At 42.0% G+C, this 17,500-nt stretch overlaps 1 protein-coding gene across 1 annotated transcript in view; it reads right to left on the bottom strand.

The window, feature by feature from the left end:
- Window positions 1-3,640: 3,640 nt before the first annotated feature.
- atg16l2 (ATG16 autophagy related 16-like 2) overlaps window positions 3,641-17,500 on the bottom strand; it is a 17,726-nt gene continuing 3,866 nt past the window's right edge. The window contains exons 5-18 of the mRNA XM_079225516.1: window positions 16,919-17,170; window positions 16,548-16,613; window positions 16,381-16,461; window positions 16,210-16,263; window positions 16,030-16,132; window positions 15,832-15,937; window positions 15,686-15,756; window positions 15,401-15,472; window positions 15,128-15,245; window positions 14,324-14,429; window positions 9,166-9,315; window positions 8,994-9,041; window positions 5,404-5,505; window positions 3,641-4,047 (exon numbers count right to left, since the gene is read on the bottom strand). Of these exons, the coding sequence (XP_079081642.1) occupies window positions 3,954-4,047; window positions 5,404-5,505; window positions 8,994-9,041; window positions 9,166-9,315; window positions 14,324-14,429; window positions 15,128-15,245; window positions 15,401-15,472; window positions 15,686-15,756; window positions 15,832-15,937; window positions 16,030-16,132; window positions 16,210-16,263; window positions 16,381-16,461; window positions 16,548-16,613; window positions 16,919-17,170 (1,423 nt within the window). The 3' untranslated portion in view covers window positions 3,641-3,953. The remainder of the gene's footprint in view (window positions 4,048-5,403; window positions 5,506-8,993; window positions 9,042-9,165; window positions 9,316-14,323; window positions 14,430-15,127; window positions 15,246-15,400; window positions 15,473-15,685; window positions 15,757-15,831; window positions 15,938-16,029; window positions 16,133-16,209; window positions 16,264-16,380; window positions 16,462-16,547; window positions 16,614-16,918; window positions 17,171-17,500) is intronic.

Below are 17,500 nucleotides of genomic sequence, written 5' to 3'. Positions count from 1 at the left end.
CTTTTATTTTGAAAAACACCCGTAAAGAGTTGCTGTCAAAATAAAAGGAATGAACTCGGCTAACGAAGTTGTGGTCGTATAAATCTCTTCCTGCAGTAATTAATGATCAATATTTCCCTTATTCAGATGAAACAAAGGTCGTCGGGTCAAAGGCTGCAGCTGTGACCAGAGTGTGAGCCGCCCGAAGCTTCATCATCGTCATCATCAACACTCATGTCTATTTTAAAAATGTGCAGATGAGACTTCAGCGTAAATAAAGACACCTGACGACAGGATGAAGGTCAGACATCAGATTTAGAAATACAATTACTGTCTTCTACTGTGTTTCTCTACTGTCTTCTACTGTGTTTCTTTAGTCTTCTACTGTGTTTCTTTACTGTCTTCTACTGTGTTTCTCTACTGTCTTCTACTGTGTTTCTTTAGTCTTCTACTGTGTTTCTTTAGTCTTCTACTGTGTTTCTCTACTGTCTTCTACTGTGTTTCTCTACTGTCTTCTACTGTGTTTCTTTAGTCTTCTACTGTGTTTCTTTACTGTCTTCTACTGTGTTTCTTTAGTCTTCTACTGTGTTTCTTTACTGTCTTCTACTGTGTTTCTTTAGTCTTCTACTGTGTTTCTTTACTGTCTTCTACTGTGTTTCTTTAGTCTTCTACTGTGTTTCTCTACTGTCTTCTACTGTGTTTCTTTAGTCTTCTACTGTGTTTCTTTAGTCTTCTACTGTGTTTCTCTACTGTATTCTACTGTGTTTCTCTACTGTCTTCTACTGTGTTTCTTTACTGTCTTCTACTGTGTTTCTCTACTGTCTTCTACTGTGTTTCTCTACTGTCTTCTACTGTGTTTCTTTAGTCTTCTACTGTGTTTCTTTACTGTCTTCTACTGTGTTTCTTTAGTCTTCTACTGTGTTTCTTTAGTCTTCTACTGTGTTTCTCTACTGTCTTCTACTGTGTTTCTCTACTGTCTTCTACTGTGTTTCTTTAGTCTTCTACTGTGTTTCTTTAGTCTTCTACTGTGTTTCTCTACTGTCTTCTACTGTGTTTCTCTACTGTCTTCTACTGTGTTTCTTTAGTCTTCTACTGTGTTTCTTTACAGTCTTCTACTGTGTTTCTTTACTGTCTTCTACTGTGTTTATTTAGTCTTCTACTGTGTTTCTTTACTGTCTTCTACTGTGTTTCTTTAGTCTTCTACTGTGTTTCTTTACTGTCTTCTACTGTGTTTCTTTAGTCTTCTACTGTGTTTCTTTACAGTCTTCTACTGTGTTTCTTTAGTCTTCTACTGTGTTTCTTTACTGTCTTCTACTGTGTTTCTTTAGTCTTCTACTGTGTTTCTCTACTGTCTTCTACTGTGTTTCTTTAGTCTTCTACTGTGTTTCTTTACTGTCTTCTACTGTGTTTCTTTACTGTCTTCTACTGTGTTTCTTTAGTCTTCTACTGTGTTTCTTTAGTCTTCTACTGTGTTTCTCTACTGTCTTCTACTGTGTTTCTCTACTGTCTTCTACTGTGTTTCTTTAGTCTTCTACTGTGTTTCTTTACTGTCTTCTACTGTGTTTCTCTACTGTCTTCTACTGTGTTTCTTTAGTCTTCTACTGTGTTTCTTTAGTCTTCTACTGTGTTTCTCTACTGTCTTCTACTGTGTTTCTCTACTGTCTTCTACTGTGTTTCTTTAGTCTTCTACTGTGTTTCTTTACAGTCTTCTACTGTGTTTCTTTACTGTCTTCTACTGTGTTTATTTAGTCTTCTACTGTGTTTCTTTACTGTCTTCTACTGTGTTTCTTTAGTCTTCTACTGTGTTTCTTTACTGTCTTCTACTGTGTTTCTTTAGTCTTCTACTGTGTTTCTTTACAGTCTTCTACTGTGTTTCTTTAGTCTTCTACTGTGTTTCTTTACTGTCTTCTACTGTGTTTCTTTAGTCTTCTACTGTGTTTCTCTACTGTCTTCTACTGTGTTTCTTTAGTCTTCTACTGTGTTTCTTTACTGTCTTCTACTGTGTTTCTTTACTGTCTTCTACTGTGTTTATTTAGTCTTCTACTGTGTTTCTTTACTGTCTTCTACTGTGTTTCTTTAGTCTTCTACTGTGTTTCTTTACTGTCTTCTACTGTGTTTCTTTACTGTCTTCTACTGTGTTTCTTTAGTGTCTTCTACTGTGTTTCTTTACTGTCTTCTACTGTGTTTCTCTACTGTCTTCTACTGTGTTTCTCTACTGTCTTCTACTGTGTTTCTCTACTGTCTTCTACTGTGTTTCTTTACTGTCTTCTACTGTGTTTCTCTACTGTCTTCTACTGTGTTTCTCTACTGTCTTCTACTGTGTTTCTCTACTGTCTTCTACTGTGTTTCTCTACTGTCTTCTACTGTGTTTCTTTACTGTCTTCTACTGTGTTTCTCTACTGTCTTCTACTGTGTTTCTCTACTGTCTTCTACTGTGTTTCTTTAGTCTTCTACTGTGTTTCTTTACTGTCTTCTACTGTGTTTCTTTAGTCTTCTACTGTGTTTCTTTAGTCTTCTACTGTGTTTCTTTACTGTCTTCTACTGTGTTTCTCTAGTCTTCTACTGTGTTTCTTTACTGTCTTCTACTGTGTTTCTTTAGTCTTCTACTGTGTTTCTTTAGTCTTCTACTGTGTTTCTTTACTGTCTTCTACTGTGTTTCTTTAGTCTTCTACTGTGTTTCTTTAGTCTTCTACTGTGTTTCTTTAGTCTTCTACTGTGTTTCTTTACAGTCTTCTACTGTGTTTCTTTGTTTCTTTATTGTGTTTCTTTAGTCTACTAATCTGTTTCTGTGTCTTTTAGTTGGTTGTTGGTTCAGATCTTTAAGCAGATTCTAGCATCAGAACTTCCACTGATCAGTCTGAGGTGAAGGACCACATGGACGGATGTAAATCATCGTTTCATGTGTTCAGACTCCATCAGACCGTTTCTCTTTGAAGCTGCAGACTGAACTGGGGAGTTGTTCCTGATCCGATGTGATGTTACAGATTGTAAAGCCCACCGAGGAAAACTTGTATTTGTGATGTTGTATATAAAATAAACTGAACTGAATTGACTTCAGTCTTCAAACAGAGGATTACCGCTTTTTAAATGTCAATCCAGAGCTGCAGAGCACTCAGGCTTCAGAACCACAACCATTCTACTGGTGTCCACTAGGGGCATCACTGCTGTATTATAGAGATAATACATGTTATTCTCCTGGTGTCCACTAGGGGCATCACTGCTGTATTATAGAGATAATACATGTTATTCTCCTGGTGTCCACTAGGGGCATCACTGCTGTATTATAGAGATAATACATGTTATTCTCCTGGTGTCCACTAGGGGCTTCACTGCTGTATTATAGAGATAATACATGTTATTCTCCTGGTGTCCACTAGGGGCATCACTGCTGTATTATAGAGATAATACATGTTATTCTCCTGGTGTCCACTAGGGGCATCACTGCTGTATTATAGAGATAATACATGTTATTCTCCTGGTGTCCACTAGGGGCATCACTGCTGTATTATAAAGATAATACATGTTATTCTCCTGGTGTCCACTAGGGGCTTCACTGCAGTATTATTGAGATAATACATGTTATTCTCCTGGTGACCACTAGGGGCTTCACTGCAGTGTTTGATGTAATGCATCATCAATGACTTATCACAACTGTTCCTCAGCATTTCATTTATACAAATCAACATCAGGGTAATATTGTAAACAAACTGGCATTTAAAAAGTAAAACATTGAGAAAATGAATAAATATGTTGTTATGATCACGGTTAAAAGCATCACTTGGGTCCCTTTTAGTTATTCCAATTTAATGGGAACCAGATTCCCGTGAAGTTTCTGTTAATTATTTCCAGTTATGTTGTAAATTAAAATCCAAAAAAAGTCCCCGAGCAGAAAGTCTCACATCCCTTTAGCCAAATCAACAAATAGCTTAAACAACAACAACAAACACCATTGTTCCCTTTGACCTCTCAGTGGATCAGATGTCACTCCAGAGGACGGCCCGCCGGCTCTGGTCCACACTGACGACGTATTCACCGGACAGGGACCAGGACACGGCACTGATGGGGGAACTGGGGAAGAGAGACACAGGTTATGAAGTTATATATATACTGTATATGTATTGACCCTCACTGATAAAAGTATTACAGTGTTTATATATATTTCCTGTTTTCCACCTCACTCATGTGGCCCTCCAGCCTTTCTGTTGTGGCTCTCTGAGGCTTTAAGGGAGCCTCTGTTGGGGGTCTTTTCCTTGTTGGCAGTTACTGGTTCTTAATTATGTTTTCATTTGATTTATTTTCCAGTTAGTGGACCGCTGCCTCGGCCTCTTGTTTATTTTTATTTAAGTTGTGTGTGTTGCCCATCGTGGCCCAACCAGCCGTCACTGGTCCCATTGCTGCCGTCCCAATAGGGAGAAAGAGCTGCATAAGAACACGGCCTCCTGCAGGGGCTCTCCTTTAGGGGTTTGAACCTTTAGGGGGGTTGAACCTTTAGGGGGGGGTTGAACCTTTACTGGGGTTGAACCTTTACCGGGTTTGCACCTTCACAGGGTTTGCACCTTTAGGGGGTTTTAACCTTAACAGGGTTTGAACCTTCACAGGGTTTGAACCTCTACGGGGGTTGAACCTTTATGGGGTTTGAACCTTTAGGGGGTTTGAACCTCTACGGGGTTTGAACCTTCAGGGCCTTTGAACCTCATGGGGTTTGAACTTTCACGGGGGTTTGAACCTTTAGGGGTTTGAACTGTTCCGGGGGTTTGAACTTTTGGGGGGGTTTGAACTTTCACGGGGGTTTGTACCGGGTCTCTGCGGCAAAGGGGTGCTATACAAAGGACTCCTCATCTTGGAGATTTAGGTGATATTGCGTCACTGAAAATTAAACATTTTAATATTTTTACCAAAATGTTTGTTACGTCGCTGTAGACCTCTTCCCCTGCAGGAGCTCATCATGACTCAGAGCTCCGCCCTCAGTAAACCGTCAATGGATAAAAACATTGAAAAAGTCACGGAGAAAAATAATTTTAAGTTTAATTCTGCGCGGACGTATTCATTTGCTTTCACTGCCAACGACATAGCCGGCATGCGTTTGTTCTCCTCTTCATGAGAGGTTGATATTGTTATAACAGGTAAAACAGAAATACAATGTCAAGAATTTAATTGTGTTCTATAATTTCATAAATACAGCAAACTATAGTTTTTGTATGTATAATATGACTATATATAAAACTTTATAAGCAGCGGCTCCAGAAGAAGGTTTTTGGTGAAAAAAAGGGCAAAATGTAAAGCGGTTTTGCTTTACTCTGCATAGTAACAGGAGTTCCTCAGGGAAGCGTCCCGGAGCCTCTGATGTTTCTATTGACCCTGAGAGATTTAAAGGGAAACTGAATGACAGTTTGTTTGCAATCGGCTGATTGGCCGATCGGTTACCTGTGCCGGTCGGGGAGGCGGGTCTCCAGGTTGCCAGTGGACACGTTCCAGATGTAAACGGCTCCGTCAGCTGATCCGGCCGCAAGGAAACAACCGTCTGGACTGGAGAGAGAGCAACTTTTTAAAATTATGTCTTATTAATAATAGCAATAATAATCCAGTGTCTTGATTACTTTCACAAAGAACGGGAGAATTAAGCAGTTCAAATGAATATCAACCAATTAGGACCGGACTTAATAACAATATAAATATAAAACCAGACTTATACAACAGAGGTCCTCAAGATCCAGGTCGCTGGTCCTCAAGATTCTGGTCGCTGGTCTTCAGGATCCAGGTCGCTGGTCCTCAAGATTCTGGTCGCTGGTCTTCAGGATCCAGGTCGCTGGTCCTCAAGATTTTGGTTGCTGGTCCTCAGGATCCAGGTCGCTGGTCCTCAGGATTCTGGTCTTCAGGATCCTGGTCTTCAGGATCCTGGTCGCTGGTCCTCAAGATTTTGGTCGCTGGTCTTCAGGATCCAGGTCGCTGGTCTTCAGGATTCTGGTCGCTGGTCTTCAGGATCCAGGTCGCTGGTCTTCAGGATCCAGGTCGCTAGTCTTCAGGATCCAGGTCTTTGGTCTTCAGGATCCAGGTCGCTAGTCTTCAGGATCCAGGTCTTTGGTCTTCAGGATCCAGGTCTTCAGGATTCTGGTCGCTGGTCTTCAGGATTCAGGTCGCTGGTCTTCAGGATCCAGGTCTTCAGGATTCTGGTCGCTGGTCTTCAGGATCCAGGTCGCTGGTCTTCAGGATCCTGGTCGCTGGTCTTCAGGATCCTGGTCGCTGGTCTTCAGGATCCAGGTCTTCAGGATTCTGGTCGCTGGTCTTCAGGATCCAGGTCGTTGGTCTTCAGGATTCTGGTCTTTGGGATCCAGGTCGCTGGTCTTCAGGATTCTGGTCTTTGGGATCCAGGTCGCTGGTCTTCAGGATCCAGGTCGCTGGTCTTCAGGATCCAGGTCGCTGGTCTTCAGGATTCTGGTCTTCAGGATCCAGTTCGTTGGTCTTCGGTCTTCAGGATTCTGGTCTTCAGGATCCTGGTCTTCAGGATCCAGGTCGCTGGTCTTCAGGATCCAGGTCGTTGGTCTTCACGATCCAGGTCGTTGGTCTTCACGATCCTGGTCTTCAGGATTCTGGTAGCTGGTCTTCAGGATCCAGGTCGCTGGTCTTCAGGATTCTGGTCTTCAGGATCCAGGTCTTCAGGATTCTGGTCTTCAGGATCCTGGTCGCTGGTCTTCAGGATCCAGGTCTTCAGGATTCTGGTCTTCAGGATCCAGGTCGTTGGTCTTCAGGATCCAGGTCGTTGGTCATCAGGATTCTGGTCTTTGGGATCCAGGTCGCTGGTCATCAGGATTCTGGTCTTTGGGATCCAGGTCGCTGGTCTTCAGGATCCAGGTCGCTGGTCTTCAGGATCCAGGTCGTTGGTCTTCAGGATCCAGGTCTTCAGGATCCAGGTCGTTGGTCTTCGGTCTTCAGGATTCTGGTCTTCAGGATCCAGGTCGTTGGTCTTCGGTCTTCAGGATTCTGGTCTTCAGGATCCAGGTCGCTGGTCTTCAGGATCCTGGTCTTCACGATCCAGGTCGTTGGTCTTCACGATCCAGGTCTTCAGGATTCTGGTAGCTGGTCTTCAGGATCCAGGTCGCTGGTCTTCAGGATCCAGGTCACTGGTCTTCAGGATTCTGGTCTTCAGGATCCAGGTCTTCAGGATCCAGGTCTTCAGGATCCAGGTCGCTGGTCTTCAGGATTCTGGTCGCTGGTCTTCAGGATCCAGGTCTTCAGGATCCAGGTCGCTGGTCCTCAGACTATGTTCCTGTTTGTTCCATTCTGACCTCATTGATGATTCATGACCGGAACCGTGTGGAACCTCAGAGAACCGTGTGTGTGTGTGTGTGTGTGTGTGTGTGTGTGTGTGTGTGTGTGTGTGTGTGTGTGTGTGTGTGTGTGTATTTAGTTCCAGTCAGAGAGACCAACAGACACAAAGCATTCTGGTCCTTCTGTTGTCATGGAAACAGCAGAAAATGAACGGCAGCTTCTCGTCTCTGCTGGAATGTTTACATCATAAACACATTGATAATAAATAAACACTTATCATTATTATTATTATTAATGATAATAATAATAATAATGAACATTATCATGTTTATATCATAAACACATTGATGATAAATAAACACTTATTACTATTAATAATGAACATTATCATGTTTACAGGAGCTTCTTCTGTCACAAAAGATTTAGTTGAAACTCAATATTTCTCCTGTAAGATTCTTAGTCTCTGAAGAACTGAAGAGGAAGATGAGAGGAAGACCACCTAAAGGGATTCTGATCCTACAAAATAAAAGCATGTCATGGAGCTCCTCAGGGAAACTTCCTGGAGCCTCAATATTTATATTTATATTAAGTTATCAAGATTCAAATTTAAAAATTGTTGTCTATTCTGCAGCCTCAGATCCATGGAGTAAGTATTTCAAGTATATGGAGTATATAAAGGATAGCAAGTATATCAAGTATATGGAGTATATAAAGGATATCAAGTATATGAAGTATATCAAGTATATAAAGGATAGCAAGTATATTAAGTATATCAAGTATATGAAGTATATAAAGGATACCAAGTATAACAAGTATATAAAGTATATGAAGTATATAAAGGATATCAAGGATATCAAGTATATCAAGTATATCAAGTATATGAAGTATATAAAGGAGAGCAAGTATATCAAGTATATAAAGGATATCAAGTATATGAAGTATATAAAGGATAGCAAGTATATCAAGTATATGAAGTATATGAAGTATATAAAGGATAGCAAGTATATAAAGGATAGCAAGTATATCAAGTATATGAAGTATATAAAGGATAGCAAGTATATAAAGGATATCAAGTATATGAAGTATATAAAGGATAGCAAGTATATGAAGTATATGAAGTATATAAACGATAGCAAGTATATGAAGTATATAAAGGATAGCAAGTATATGAAGTATATAAAGGATAGCAAGTATATGAAGTATATGAAGTATATAAAGGATAGCAAGTATATGAAGTATATGAAGTATATAAAGGATAGCAAGTATATGAAGTATATGAAGTATATAAAGGATAGCAAGTATATGAAGTATATAAAGAATAGCAAGTATATGAAGTATATAAAGAATAGCAAGTATATGAAGTATATAAAGAATAGCAAGTATATGAAGTATATAAAGGATAGCAAGTATATGAAGTATATAAAGAATAGCAAGTATATCAAGTATATAAAGGATAGCAAGTATATCAAGTATATAAAGGATAGCAAGTATATCAAGTATATAAAGGATAGCAAGTATATCAAGTATATAAAGGATAGCAAGTATATGAAGTATATAAAGTATGTAAAGGATAGCAAGTATATCAAGTATATAAAGGATAGCAAGTATATCAAGTATATAAAGGATAGCAAGTATATCAAGTATATAAAGGATAGCAAGTATATCAAGTATATCAAGTATGTAAAGGATAGCAAGTATATCAAGTATATAAAGGATAGCAAGTATATCAAGTATATCAAGTATATCACCTGATCACCGCTTTGGTGCTGTCACTGCCACATTTAAAGCCCTCCGCTCTGCAACACACACACACACACACACACACACACACACACACACACACACACACACACACACACACAGTCAGTGCATGGGCCTCATAACACACACTCGTGTGTGAAAGTGGGCATGTCCTCATACCTGAACAGGCGGTCGTGGCTCCACCTCCTCAGGTCCAGCAGCTGGAGGCAGTTGCCCCGGCAACAGCTGAGCAGCTGGCGCTGGTCGCTGCTGATGTCCAGAGACGTCACCCTGTCCCCGACAGGAAGCTGCTGCACGCAGCCGGCCAGCCTGAGGGTCATGTGACTCATGAACAACAAACAAACAAACAGGAAGCTGCTGCACGCAGCCGGCCAGCCTGAGGGTCATGTGACTCATGAACAACAAACAAACAAACAGGAAGCTGCTGCACGCAGCCGGCCAGCCTGAGGGTCATGTGACTCATGAACAACAAACAAACAAACAGGAAGCTGCTGCACGCAGCCGGCCAGCCTGAGGGTCATGTGACTCATGAACAAACAACAAACAAACAAACAAACAAACAAACAGGAAGCTGCTGCACGCAGCCGGCCAGCCTGAGGGTCATGTGACTGATGAACAAACAACAAACAAACAAACAAACAGGAAGCTGCTGCACGCAGCCGGCCAGCCTGAGGGTCATGTGACTCATGAACAAACAACAAACAAACAAACAAACAAACAGGAAGCTGCTGCACGCAGCCGGCCAGCCTGAGGGTCATGTGACTCATGAACAAACAACAAACAAACAACAAACAAACAAACAGGAAGCTGCTGCACGCAGCCGGCCAGCCTGAGGGTCATGTGACTCATGAACAAACAACAAACAAACAAACAAACAGGAAGCTGCTGCACGCAGCCGGCCAGCCTGAGGGTCATGTGACTCATGAACAAACAACAAACAAACAACAAACAAACAAACAAACAAACAGGAAGCTGCTGCACGCAGCCGGCCAGCCTGAGGGTCATGTGACTCATGAACAAACAACAAACAAACAAACAAACAAACAAACAAACAGGAAGCTGCTGCACGCAGCCGGCCAGCCTGAGGGTCATGTGACTCATGAACAACAAACAAACAAACAGGAAGCTGCTGCACGCAGCCGGCCAGCCTGAGGGTCATGTGACTCATGAACAACAAACAAACAAACAAACAGGAAGCTGCTGCACGCAGCCGGCCAGCCTGAGGGTCATGTGACTCATGAACAACAAACAAACAAACAAACAGGAAGCTGCTGCACGCAGCCGGCCAGCCTGAGGGTCATGTGACTCATGAACAAACAACAAACAAACAAACAAACAAAGAAACAAACAAACAGGAAGCTGCTGCACGCAGCCGGCCATCCTGGGGGTCATGTGACTCATGAACAAACAACAAACAAACAAACAAACAAACAAACAAACAGGAAGCTGCTGCACGCAGCCGGCCAGCCTGAGGGTCATGTGACTCATGAACAAACAACAAACAAACAAACAAACAGGAAGCTGCTGCACGCAGCCGGCCAGCCTGAGGGTCATGTGACTCATGAACAAACAACAAACAAACAACAAACAAATAAACAAACAAACAGGAAGCTGCTGCACGCAGCCGGCCAGCCTGAGGGTCATGTGACTCATGAACAAACAACAAACAAACAAACAAACAAACAAACAAACAAACAGGAAGCTGCTGCACGCAGCCGGCCATCCTAGGGGTCATGTGACTCATGAACAACAAACAAACAAACAGGAAGCTGCTGCACGCAGCCGGCCAGCCTGAGGGTCATGTGACTCATGAACAAACAACAAACAAACAAACAAACAAACAGGAAGCTGCTGCACGCAGCCGGCCATCCTGGGGGTCATGTGACTCATGAACAAACAACAAACAAACAGGAAGCTGCTGCACGCAGCCGGCCATCCTAGGGGTCATGTGACTCATGAACAAACAACAAACAAACAAACAAACAAACAAACAAACAGGAAGCTGCTGCACGCAGCCGGCCAGCCTGAGGGTCATGTGACTCATGAACAACAAACAAACAGGAAGCTGCTGCACGCAGCCGGCCAGCCTGGGGGTCATGTGACTCATGAACAAACAACAAACAAACAAACAAACAAACAAAGAAACAAACAAACAGGAAGCTGCTGCACGCAGCCGGCCATCCTGGGGGTCATGTGACTCATGAACAAACAACAAACAAACAAACAAACAAACAAACAAACAAACAAACAGGAAGCTGCTGCACGCAGCCGGCCAGCCTGAGGGTCATGTGACTCATGAACAAACAACAAACAAACAAACAAACAAACAAAGAAACAAACAAACAGGAAGCTGCTGCACGCAGCCGGCCATCCTGGGGGTCATGTGACTCATGAACAAACAACAAACAAACAAACAAACAAACAAAGAAACAAACAAACAGGAAGCTGCTGCACGCAGCCGGCCAGCCTGAGGGTCATGTGACTCATGAACAACAAACAAACAAACAAACAGGAAGCTGCTGCACGCAGCCGGCCAGCCTGAGGGTCATGTGACTCATGAACAAACAACAAACAAACAAACAAACAAACAAAGAAACAAACAAACAGGAAGCTGCTGCACGCAGCCGGCCATCCTGGGGGTCATGTGACTCATGAACAAACAACAAACAAACAAACAAACAAACAAAGAAACAAACAAACAGGAAGCTGCTGCACGCAGCCGGCCATCCTGGGGGTCATGTGACTCATGAACAAACAACAAACAAACAAACAAACAAAGAAACAAACAAACAGGAAGCTGCTGCACGCAGCCGGCCAGCCTGAGGGTCATGTGACTCATGAACAAACAACAAACAAACAAACAAACAGGAAGCTGCTGCACGCAGCCGGCCAGCCTGAGGGTCATGTGACTCATGAACAACAAACAAACAAACAAACAGGAAGCTGCTGCACGCAGCCGGCCAGCCTGAGGGTCATGTGACTCATGAACAACAAACAAACAAACAAACAGGAAGCTGCTGCACGCAGCCGGCCAGCCTGAGGGTCATGTGACTCATGAACAAACAACAAACAAACAAACAGAGAGAGTGTGTGAGTGTGTGTGTGTGTGTGTGTGTGTGTGTGTGTGTGTGTGTTGTTTACTTCCCTAACTTGTCATGTGAAACTAGGAACGTGCACTAATTACAAATATATATTTTAAATAATTAAATACATAATAATATAGATTAAGATACAATTTGACCAACCACAGCTCAGTGAATGAAAGATGCTGTTGTGTGATTGGAGGACAGAGCTGTCAATCAAGACTCTGTTGGCTGAGCTGTTGCTAGGTAACAGAGGGAGACGGGGAGTTGCCTTGGAGACGGCCAGGAAGATGAAGAAGAGGTCACATGATATAAATCTATTGTTTCTGCTTCTATTGTTTCTGCTTCTACTGTTTCTGCTTCTATTGTTTCTGCTTCTACTGTTTATGTTTCTACTGTTTCTGCTTCTACTGTTTGTTTCTACTGTTTCTGCTTCTACTGTTTCTGCTTCTACTGTTTCTATTGTTTCTGCTTCTATTATTTATATTCTACTTCTATTGTTTCTGCTTCTATTATTTATATTCTACTTCTATTATTTATATTATACTTCTATTATTTCTGCTTCTATTATTTATATTCTACTTCTATTCTACTGCTATTGTTTCTACTTCTATTGTTTCTATTCTACTGCTATTGTTTCTACTTCTATTGTTTCTATTCTACTTCTATCAATTCAGTTTCTATTCTACTGCTATTGTTTCTATTCTACTGCTATTGTTTCTATTCTACTTCTATAGTTTCAGCTTCTATTGTTTCTGTTTCTACTTCTATTGTTTCTGCTTCTATTGTTTCTGCTTCTATTAATTATATTCTACTTCTATTTGTTTCTGCTTCTATTGTTTCTACTTCTATTATTTATATTATACTTCTATTATTTCTGCTTTTATTATTTATATTATAGTTCTATTCTACTGCTATTGTTTCTACTTCTATTGTTTCTATTCTACTGCTATTGTTTCTATTCTACTGCTATTGTTTCAGCTTCTATTGTTTCTGTTTCTGCTTCTACTATTTATATTATACTTCTATTATTTCTGCTTCTATTATTTATATTCTACTGCTATTGTTTCTATTCTACTGCTATTGTTTCTATTCTACTTCTATCATTTCAGTTTCTATTCTACTGCTATTGTTTCTATTCTACTGCTATTGTTTCAGCTTCTATTATTTCTGTTTCTGCTTCTACTATTTATATTATACTTTTATTTCTGCTTCTATTATTTATATTCTACTGCTATTGTTTCTACTGCTATTGTTTCTATTCTACTGCTATTGTTTCTATTCTACTGCTATTGTTTCTATTCTACTGCTATTGTTTCTATTCTACTTCTATAGTTTCAGCTTCTATTGTTTCTGTTTCTACTTCTATTGTTTCTGCTTCTACGTCTATTGTTTCTGCTTCTATTGTTTCTGCTTTTATTGTTTATACTCTACTTCTATTGTTTCTGCTTCTATTATTTATATTCTACTTCTATTTGTTTCTGCTTCTATTGTTTCTACTTCTATTATTTATATTATACTTCTATTATTTCTGCTTCTATTATTTATATTATACTTCTATTGTTTCTGCTTCTATTATTTACATTATACTTCTATTGTTTCTGCTTCTATTATTTACATTATACTTCTATTGTTTCTGCTTCTATTATTTATGTTATACTTCTATTGTTTCTGCTTCTATTGCTTCTATTCTACTTCTATTGTTTCTACTTCTATTGTTTCTATTCTACTGCTATTGTTTCTATTCTACTTCTATCATTTCTGTTTCTATTCTACTTCTATTGTTTCTATTCTACTTCTATGGTTTCAGCTTCTATTGTTTCTGTTTCTATTGTTTCTGCTTCTACTTCTATTGTTTCTGCTTCTATTGTTTCTGCTTATATTGTTTATACTCTACTTCTATTGTTTCTGCTTTTATTGTTTCTATTGTTCTCAATTTAACTGCAGATGAAGGTAAGGGAAGTGGACAAGTGAAGGCATTAAATAAAGTGATGACGGGATGAAGTGATGACGGAATGAAATGGTGAAGTAGTGAAGCGATGAAGGAATGAAGTGGTGAATTATTGAAGCGATGAAGGAATGAAGTGGTGAATTATTGAAGCGATGAAGGAATGAAGTGGTAAAGTATTGAAGCGATGACGGAATGAAGTGATGTAGGGATGAAGGAATGAAGTGATGAAGAACAGGTGATTTAAGAGCAGGTGATGAAGAGGAGGTGATGAAGAGGAGCTCACCTGGTGTCCCAGACTCTGATCTTGGAGTCAAAATGGCCGCTGATGACGGCGTTCTCACAACAAACCAGATCGCTGCAGTAAGACGACGCTTCCACTGCTTTCACACCTGAGGAGTTATTGATCAGTGATGAGTTATTGATCAGTTATTGATCAGAGATGAGTTATTGATCAGTTATTGATCAGTGATGAGTTATTGATGAGTGATGAGTTATTGATCGTTATTGATGAGTGATGAGTTATTGATGAGTGATGAGTTATTGATCAGTGATTACTTCTAGATCGGTTATTGATCAGTGATGAGTTATTGATCGGTTATTGATCAGTGATGAGTTATTGATCGTGATGGATCAGAGAAGAGTTATCGGTTATTGATCAGTGATGAGTTATTGATCAGTGATGAGTTATTGAGTTATTGATTAGTGATGAGTTATTGATCAGTGATGAGTTATTGATCGGTTATTGATCAGTGCTGAGTTATTGATCGGTTATTTATCAGAGATGAGTTATTGATGAGTTATTGATCAGTGATGAGTTATTGATCAGTGATGAGTTATTGATGAGCTTTTGATCAGGGATGAGTTATAGATTGGTTATTGATCAGAGATGAGTTATTGATCAGTGATGAGTTATTGATCAAAGATGAGTTATTGATCGTGATGGATCAGAGATGAGTTATAGATCGGTTATTGATCAGAGATGAGTTACTGATCGGTTATTGATCAGTGCTGAGTTACTGATCGGTTATTGATCAGTGATGAGTTATTGATCGTGATGGATCAGAGATGAGTTATTGATCAGACTCACAGGCGGCTCTCTGCAGGTCCCACAGTCGGATGTTTCTGTCTGCGCTGCCCGTCACCGCCTGATGAAGACCACTGAACCTTGCTGCTGTCACCTTCCTGATGTGACCTGTGAGGGTCACCTGAGAGAGAGAGAGAGAGACAGGTGAGACAAAGAGACAGAGAGACAGGTAAAGACAAAGAGACAGAGAGACAGGTAAAGACAAAGAGACAGAGATACAGACAGGTGAGAACATGAGTCTGTGTGACGGTTGATGTTTGTGTCGTTGGTGGTTACCTTGGGAATGGAGTCATCCAGCCGCCACAACAAGGCCGACTTATCGTAGGAAGCAGCGAGGATCCTGAAACCCTGAAGACAAGAGGTGAGACGGGTAAGAGAGACAGACAGGATCCAAACTCCATTCAGAAAACAAGCATATTAAAAGTTGTCTGTCGTCTTGAGAATTACTTAGTACATATGGTGTACAGGTAAGTTAAGTTAAGCCCCTCCTCCTCTCATATCGTTGTACAGGTAAGTAAAGCCCCTCCTCCCAGGTCAATGAGTTAAGCCCCCCCTCCTCACCGCGGGGTCGAACTCGATGCAGGTGATCCCCCCAGTGCTGCCCTCCAGAGTCGCCCTGTGAGTCATGGAGCCTGGTGACATCATCAGTGATCAGTGAGGTCATCAGGATGATGTCATCATGATGATGTCACCACGATGTCACTCACCTGCATGGACGTCCCAAAGCTTCACCACTCGGTCCGTCCCTCCGGTCGCCAGCAGGGGGCAGCTGGAGCTGAACCTCACGGAGTTAATGCCCTGCTCATGGGCCTCCTGCAGGGGGGTAGGGGGAAAGTGTGTATTCAGTGTGGACTGAGTGTGTATTCAGTGTGTACTGAGTGTGTATTCAGTGTGTACTTTATTACCAGTACTTGCAGCGCCCTCACAGGAACCCGGGCAGACAGACTGACCCTCACAGGAAACACCAGGTCCTCCTCCAGACTGCAGGCCGAGTGGCCCCGCCTCCTCCTGTGACATCACACAGTGACATCACATGGCAGTCACATGACTCATGGAACACACGTGCCGGTGACAGCAGGACTCACGTGAACAGTTCTCTGAAGGAGGTCAGGACCCTCGGGGACGACGCCGACAAAGACCTGAGGAAACCCATGAGGTCTTTCATCAGAGGATCAATCATCAATAATCATCATCACAGAGATCAATAATCATCATCAATAGTGTTTATGCCACATGAGAGGGATGAAGGTCTGAACCTGAACCTGGTCCGGCCTCCAGACTCCTGCTGGTCCTCAGTCTGTGGAGACGTGGGCCTGGAGGTCGGAGCGCTGGAACAACTGGAACACACATCTTCATCATCACCATCATCACCATCTTCATCATCACCACCACAGTAAACAGCAGGCGTACAGGTGGAGCCTACCTGTCCACGGTGACCTTTGACCTCGCAGCAGTCTGCAGCTCCTTCTGCAGGTCAGCTTCACGAGCTCTGAGGACACAGGAGAGCTGGTTCAGGTGGTTCAGGTCTGAGCTGGTCTGAGCTGGTTCAAGTCTCAGGTGGTTCAGGTCTCAGGTGGTTCAGGTCTGAGCTGGTTCAGGTCTGAGCTGGTTCAGGTCTCAGGTGGTTCAGGTCTCAGGTGGTTCAGGTCTCAGGTGGTTCAGGTCTCAGGTGGTTCAGGTCTCAGGTGGTTCAGGTCTCAGCTGGTTCAGGTCTGAGCTGGTTCAGGTCTCAGGTGGTTCAGGTCTCAGGTGGTTCAGGTCTCAGGTGGTTCAGGTCTCAGGTGGTTCAGGTACCTGGACCGGCGCTGGTTGCGGTGGTTCATGTGGGCGGCGGCCTGCTGCTTGTGCTGGATCAGGTCCTGCAGGAGGCGGACTCCTCGTAGCTCCTCCCCCCGTAGCTCCGCCTCCTCTCGGCTCCACAGCTGCAGCTGCTCGTCGTACTTCAGCTTCAGCGCCGCGTTCTGCTCCTGGACGAGCTCCACCCGCCTCTGCAGCGCCCGGCCGGCGCCAAGCACACCCGTCAGCCGCCGCCCGGCCTCCATCAGGCTGACCACACAGGTCAGAGGTCAGATCATTAGTCACAGAAAGATGAACTATTCGGGTTTTTATCTAGAAAACATTCTGACTTCTTTCTCAACATTCCGACTTTCAGGTCAGAAAAGATTATGAATAATAAAAAGATGATACTATATTCTCAAAGAAAGGAGAAGAATCGGAACGTTTCAACAAAAAGATGGTCAGAAGGAGTACAGGTAAAGTCTGGATATGTATTTGTATATACATCATATTGTACTGTGATTCTACACAAATACTTTGAGGAAAAGGTCAAATACTTCCATAAAGGTCAAATACTTCCATAAAGGTCAGCTGTTCCTC

Source organism: Taurulus bubalis (genome assembly GCF_910589615.1).
Source record: "Taurulus bubalis genome assembly, chromosome: 10".
Classification (NCBI taxonomy): Eukaryota; Metazoa; Chordata; class Actinopteri; order Perciformes; family Cottidae; genus Taurulus; species Taurulus bubalis.
This window is presented reverse-complemented; position numbering and strand designations above follow the sequence as displayed.